The sequence below is a fragment of the Monopterus albus genome, unplaced genomic scaffold, assembly GCF_001952655.1.
Source record: "Monopterus albus unplaced genomic scaffold, M_albus_1.0 scaffold272.1, whole genome shotgun sequence".
Taxonomy (NCBI): domain Eukaryota; kingdom Metazoa; phylum Chordata; class Actinopteri; order Synbranchiformes; family Synbranchidae; genus Monopterus; species Monopterus albus.
Window position 1 is genome coordinate 997,511 of NW_018128152.1, and position 7,084 is coordinate 1,004,594.

Genomic DNA, 7,084 nt, shown 5'->3' on the forward strand with positions numbered 1-7,084 from the left:
ATCCTTCATTGTACATGAAGCAGGATTACCTGCTTCATGTACAATTCAACTTCTCATGGGTTTTTAATTTTTAATATTCACCCCTGTTTTAACCTTTTATTAATTTTATAAATCAATCATGGTCAATATAATTAGGCTTTTGTGACAAAGTAATGTTAATTAAATAAAAATATGCAATGGGAAATTAGTGACCGCATAAATGTTCACCCACTTCAAGTCAGTATTTAGTAGATGCACCTCTGGCTGCAGTCACAGCACTGAGTCTGTGTGGATAGGTCTCAGTCAGGCTTGAACATCTGGACACTGCAATTTTACTCCATTCTTCTTTGCAAAACTGCTCACGCTCTGCCAGGTTGCATGGGAATCGGAAGTGAACAGCCACAAATTCCTATTGGATTGAGGTCTGGGCTTTGACCCGGCCACTCCAGAACACTCACCTTGATGTCTAAACCATTTCTGTGTAGCTTTTGCTCTATGCTTTGGGTCATTGTCTTGCTAGAGAATGAATCTTCTCCCAAGCCGTAGTTCTCTTGCAGACTGAATAAGATTGTCCTCCAGGATTTTCCTATATTTTGCCGCATTCATTTTACCCTCTACCTTTATAAGCCTTCCAGGGCCAGCTGCCAATAAGCATCCCCACAACATGATGCTGCCACCACCGTGCTTCACAGTTGGGATGGTGTGTTTGTGGTGATGTGCAGTGTTTGGTGTCCGCCAAGCACCATTATGGTCCCATCAGACCAAAGAACTTTCTTCCACTTTACCATGAAGCCTCCCACATGCCTTTTGGTGAACTCTAGCCAAGATTTAATGAGTATTCTTCAACAGTGGCTTCCTCTTTGCCACTCTCCCATAAAGCTGGTGAAGAACCTGGGCAAGAGTTGTTCTATGCAGTCTCTCTCCTATCTCAGCTACTGAAGCTTGTAACTCCTTCAGAGTTCATAGGTGTCTTGGTGGCCTCTCTCACTAGTCTCCTTCTTGCACGGTCACTCAGTTTGTGAGGACGGCCTGATCCAGGCAGATTTAGACATGCGCTATATTCCTTCCATTTCTTGGTGATAGATTTAACTGAACTGTGGAGGATGTTCATTGTCTTGGATTTTTTTTTGTATCCATCCCCTGACTTATACTTTTCAACAACCTTTTCTCTGAGATGCTTGGACTGTTCTTTTTGTCTTCATGGTGTAGCCAGGAATACTGATTAACCAGTGACTGGACCTTCCAGACACAGGTGTCTTTATATTGCAATAACTTGAGACACATTCACTGCACTCTGGTGATCCCCATTTCACTAATTGTGAGACTACTAACACCAGCTGGCTGGACCTCTGTTAACAATAATAATAATAATAATTGCTGTTATTTGGCCAAGTAGTAGTAGTAGTAGTAGTAGTAGTAGTAGTAGTTGTTACACACAAGGAATATGTTTCCGGTATAGAACCGAGGCAGCAATCTGTGGCGCCAACTCAACAGATGGCTCTGACCATCGGGGGTAACTTGGGGGTTCAGTGTCTTGCCCAAGGACACTTCGACATGTGGACTGCAGGTACTAAGATTCAAACCTCCGACCCTCTGGCTGGGAGACGACTGCTCTACCCACTGAACTACAGTTGCCCCTTATTTCCCATTACATATTTTTATTTAATTTACATTACTTTGTAGAAACCTGTTTTCACTTTGACATTAAAGGTTTTTTTTATAATTTTTTTGTCAAAAAAGACAAATTATATCGACCATGATTGATTTATAAAATCAACAAAAAGGTAAAACATCCAAGGGGGTGAATACTTTTTACATGCAGTGTATTTCACAGCGTGGGGTACAGATTGGTTTTCCTAAACCCCTTATTCATTGGTTCCCCTGTTGCCGTTTATCCACACTCTATTTCCTAAAAAGCTGAGCACTATTTCCAAACCTCTTTCATGTCATGCTTCATCTTATGCCAAAAAGCAAATCCAGGTCACAGTGCTCCTCACTTAATTAAAGTTCAACCCTTCTCTATTGTTTAAAACCCGTTCTCCAAAGCAACATGCCTCTGTATAATTGTCAATATAGCCAGCCATTGGAAAAGCTTATTTCAACAGTCCCTATCAGTTCAGTGAGATGGGGGTTTAATTAACCTGCCAGATTTTGGTTCAGCTCGTATTGTACTTGATATCAAGGGTTGTGATGAGGTGTTTTTTCCCTTCCTTATCAGGACATAAAAAATTATTCACATTTATTACAAGGTAGGTATTAGGAGTGACTAAGGAGGTGGAAGTAATGAAAGAATACACATCAAAAGAGCTCAAGACTTGTCCAAATATACATTTCACCATCACACTTCTAAAATGGGCCATTGTTCAATTAACGTTAAACCTCAAACCTAGTCTGGATATGTCTGAAAATATTGCAAACAGCTTTAGTTCAAGACCGTTAGATAGGTTGTTAAGTTAAACAAAAATTACTTGTTGTTAGATAGGACTGTTATGCAGCAACTGTGTGTGATTTGACATAGCTATATTTATCATAATAGGACAAACAAAAGCAGTTGTTTTTTTCCCAGTCTATGCAAGAGATATTTTCATCACACCCTGGGTAAACATGGGCACAGTGTAGGTGGTAAGTGTAGATATTCATCTAAGGCTGTTTGGTTTTTATCAGATGTTGAGGTCACAATTTCTTGGTATGTTTGTTTTTAGTCAGAAATGCTACTGAGCCCACCTGCTGATGGCCTGCTCCTCATCTGTGATGCCCGTCTCCCTGAATGCCCGGTTGGACTCCTCCAGGCTAAGTGCGATAGCCCTCTGCAGGTCATCTTTATCGTCCCCTGTCAGGTCAATTACATCTGCATCAAGAAAGCATGAATGTGTGCGCGTGCACACACACAAAACACACACACACACACACACACAGGTTGTAATTTAGTTTGGACTAAAATCACTTTTATCTTCATGGTTTATACTGTACTTAGGGACCTGAGGGAAGTACTGTTTTCAGAACTATTCCACTTTTTCCCTTTAAATGTCAATTTTGTATGTGATGCTCTGTGCTGACAGCTGTACATTATGACAAAAATAAAACAGGTAGTAAAATCGTCTGTAAAAGTATTAAAATACAAACATTTTATTTAGATTAGCCCCGTTATGAAACTATAAGCTAAGCGTATGTTTCTTTTTCATCTCTGTGAGGTCTATAGAATGTCTGTGCCAAAAGTAATAGCTCACTTGTGTCTGCCTGGCTGCCCACGCTGATATATCTGTCACTGGCCACCTGGGATGTCTGGTAGTAGGTTGTCTCATCCTGTAGTGGGACCTTAGCATTCTTCTCTGTCAGAAAGGCCACAGCCTCAGCCAGGTCACCACTGCTCACCTGTAGCAACATTGTGTTTGTTCAGGCCCACGTTAGTTGGGTATGAACACAGTGAAAGAATGACAATGAACACTTGACGATAACCTGAATCCTTTTTCAGTTTAGGGTTGCATTTTTTCATGTTTATGTTGTTAAGACCTTTATGCTTTTAGTATGAAGTCTGTTAATAACAGCTGACTACAGCTGCTCATCTAGAAAAGAAGGCAGCGAGATAGAGTGTGTGTGCAAAAAAATGAAATGAGGCTCAGGGATTCAGTGGGTTGGCCTCTGATTGCAGGGTTGGTGGTTTGTCTCCCCAGTCCACATGTGTCCTTGGGCAAGACACTGAACCCCAGGTTGCTCTTGGTGGCCAGACCAGCTCCCTGCATGGCTGCTCCACCGCCATCGCTATGTGAGTGAGTGTGAATGGATGAGTGTGTGAATCTGTAAAGCACTTTGCTCAGGTAAGGTAGAAAAGCACTATATAAGTGCAGTCCATGTACCATTTAAAAACTTCATTTGGTGTTTATTTGATATAATACTACATAACTGTATAGTTACATAGAAATATGTTACATTATTAGTATATTCGGTGTACAGTGACAAGCAGAAATTAACCTGTGACTGCCTGTGGTCTCATATAAATGGGTCAAATGCAAGACTGTAGCCCTTTTCAGAAATGCACTAGAACCCTGAAATTATCTAGGCATTACCTGAAGGAGCTGTATGTGAGAATGCAAATGTCTGAGTCAGATGACTAAGCCGACTTTACCTTGTCAGCTCCCTGGTACAGTCTACGAGAAATCAGAGTGAGCCCATGTGACAAAATAACAACATATGGTCAGGAGTACTGACACTGAGTGGGTGTGTTGGTGATGTTCTATCATGTGACTGGTGCAAAAATCTGCTGGTGGGGAAAAACAGTCATTTACAATGAAGACATGAACAAAAATATCTAACTGGAGATATGATGAGACTCAGAAACTTCTGTCATTTAATAGTGGGTGCCAGAATCGTTAAGGTAGAACAAGAGACTCAGTTGTATATGACCAAATGACAAACTGGCTATGTATATACAAGTGTACTGGACAAAAATAGTTTTCATGTAAGATCATCAGGAAGAATTAACTTTTTTATGTAGCCTATCAATTTATTCATTTTATTGATTTTCCTCGGCTCCTAACTGAGGGAGACAGTGAAACTCAAGCAGCCTGATCAGTTGTAACAGATACCAGTAGAAACTGAAAACAGGATTTGTGTGATTTAAACAGCTGACTGTGGAGATTATGCTTCACTATCTGCAGTGTGTGAAGAAAAGGTTTCCAAAAACACTTCCAGTGTGTTTCACCAGTTACTCTCAGTGATGCATCACTGAAGAAAAAAAAGACACTATTGTGTAGATGCTGCCAGGCTCCCCCAGGCCATTTGGGTCTGGGGGAGTTTGGGCCCAGAAATGGAAAATTTTGCAGAGTATTTTAAGCAGTGTATTAGAATTTCTGATGAAACCAGAGCAGAAGCTGTACAACATCACCCTGCTATATAAAGTCAGACTAGCCTCTACTTCTGATGCTGGTGTATGTACTGGACTCACTGGGAGCTGTGGTCCTGAATCATCTGTTTTCTGCATAGATACTCCTGCTAGATGCACTGAAGTATTTGAAGTATTTAATATTTTTTCTTTTCTCTGCCATGCCTTCATGTTTTCAAAGCTGTATTCTTCATATAGAAGAAATCTGTGGTATTTCTCAGCACAGTCAATACCTTAGCCCAGACCTGGGCATTTTACAGCCCGCAGGGCTGGATGTGGCCCGTGGGCCGTCATCGCTGACCGTGAGGTCCATCAAATCAGAACATGAATGAAAAAAGTTCACGGGTGAACTTAAGATCCCCGACCTACCGGGTGAGAGACAGGTGATGTTGGCCAGCTAACCCTCAAAATGTCAACTCACGCCAAAAAAAGAAAAGTTGATGCCGAATGCCGCGTTTTCAACAAGACATGGACTGGAAAGTATTTGTTTACAGAAGTCAAAGGTAAAGCGATGCGCTTAGTTTGTGGTACACGGGTTGCTGTGTTCAAGGATTACAATTTGAATCGCCACTACATGACCAAGCATGAGGAGAAATACAAGAACTGTTTGGATGAAGAGCGTGCAAGAGAGTGGGATGCTTTGCTAGTGAACCTGCATAACCAACAAAGACTTTTGTACAAAACTTTCCACACCCAGAGATGCAGCTTTCAAGACAAGTTATGTTATATCCCACAAAATCGCCAGAAAAAATAAGCCATTTTCTGGCGGAGAGTTTATTAAAGAGTGTTTGTTGGACTCCGCAGCACTAATATGCCTGGAGAAAAAGGGCACGTATGAGAACGTGGCCCTCTCCCAACGCACTGTAACGAGGAGGGTTGAGGACATCGCAGGAAATCTTTGGACCTACCTACATATGTGAACAGACATTCTCAGTGATGAAGTTCAACAAATCCAGATTTCAATGCACTTGTTCAAGCCCAAGCCAGACTGGATTTCTCTCACTGAACAAGTAAAATGAACTGAAAATGCAAATCTTTACCATACTGCAAAACACCTTTTCAGTGTTATGTGAAGTAGAAAATAAAATGGAACTGTGATGTAATGTTTGTTTTGGTTTTTACTGTTTATTACTTCTATAGGAGTATTTTCCTGTTTGACCTACACCACAATTTCATATGTTTATATAAATATTTATAGAATATGCTTATTCTTCTGATTACCAGTAGCAGCTAATCAACACATATAATTTACTGCTTGTTACAACGGGAGATAATGAATATTGAGCAGAATTAAGTTCAAGTTATCGTTGGTTCGGCCCTCCAACACAGTTCAGGTTTCTCGGCCCCTTGTAAAAATTAATTGCCCACCCCTGCCTTAGCCAGTCATCATCAGTACATTACCCGTTCTTGCCGTGTATCTTGTGGTCTATAACCAAAAAAAGGGCCAGAGGACTCACACAGCCACTTGTTTCACTTTGACAATAATGTTAGTGTTGTCTCTTGGTCATTAGTGTTTGTTTTTTTTCTGGCTGCTGTGGCTATTTTCAATGCAGCTACTGGCACCAAAGTAAAATGTGTTGCTGTGTCTTTCTACGCCCACTCACTCATGTACCCTGTGCATTTCATGTGAAGACTGCAGAGCAGGGCAGTGCGTGTACACCTGAAGCCTGCAGGGACACCGCTCACTGTTTAAAATCCATAGCACTTAAAAACATATTTTAATGGCAGTTTAAATCACAGCTTTTGCAATCTGAAAATCGTGTTCTGTTAAATTGCAAATTCGATTTGAAAACAATTTATCCTTCTGCCTGAATATACAGTGGGTACGGAAAGTATTCAGACCCCCTTAAATTTTTCACTCTGTTATATTGCAGCCATATGCTAAAATCATTTAAGTCCATTTTTTTCCTCATTAATGTACACACAGCACCACATATTGACTGAAAAACACAGAATGTTTGACATTTTTGCAGATTTATTAAAAAAGAAAAACTGAAATATCACATGGTCATAAGTATTCAGACCCTTTGCTCAGTATTTAGTAGAAGCACCCTTTTGAGCTAATACAGCCATGAGTCTTTTTGGGAATGATGCAACAAGTTTTTCACACCTGCATTTGGGGATCCTCTGCCATTCCTCCTTGCAGATCCTCTCCAGTGCTGTCAGGTTGGATGGTAAACGTTGGTGGACAGCCATTTTCAGGTCTCTCCAGAGATGCTCAATGGG

The 7,084-nt window shown here is 40.8% G+C and overlaps 1 protein-coding gene across 5 annotated transcripts in view; it reads right to left on the bottom strand.

Moving 5' to 3' along the window:
- The window catches only part of usp25 (ubiquitin specific peptidase 25), a 43,214-nt gene that overhangs the window by 27,927 nt on the left and 8,203 nt on the right, over positions 1-7,084 (bottom strand). For 4 of the 5 annotated variants that reach the window (XM_020622109.1, XM_020622108.1, XM_020622111.1 and 1 more), the window contains exons 3-4: positions 3,207-3,351; positions 2,704-2,827 (exon numbers count right to left, since the gene is read on the bottom strand). In XM_020622109.1, the coding sequence (XP_020477765.1) occupies positions 2,704-2,827; positions 3,207-3,351 (269 nt within the window). The remainder of the gene's footprint in view (positions 1-2,703; positions 2,828-3,206; positions 3,352-7,084) is intronic. The other variant, XM_020622110.1, reaches the window with a different exon arrangement.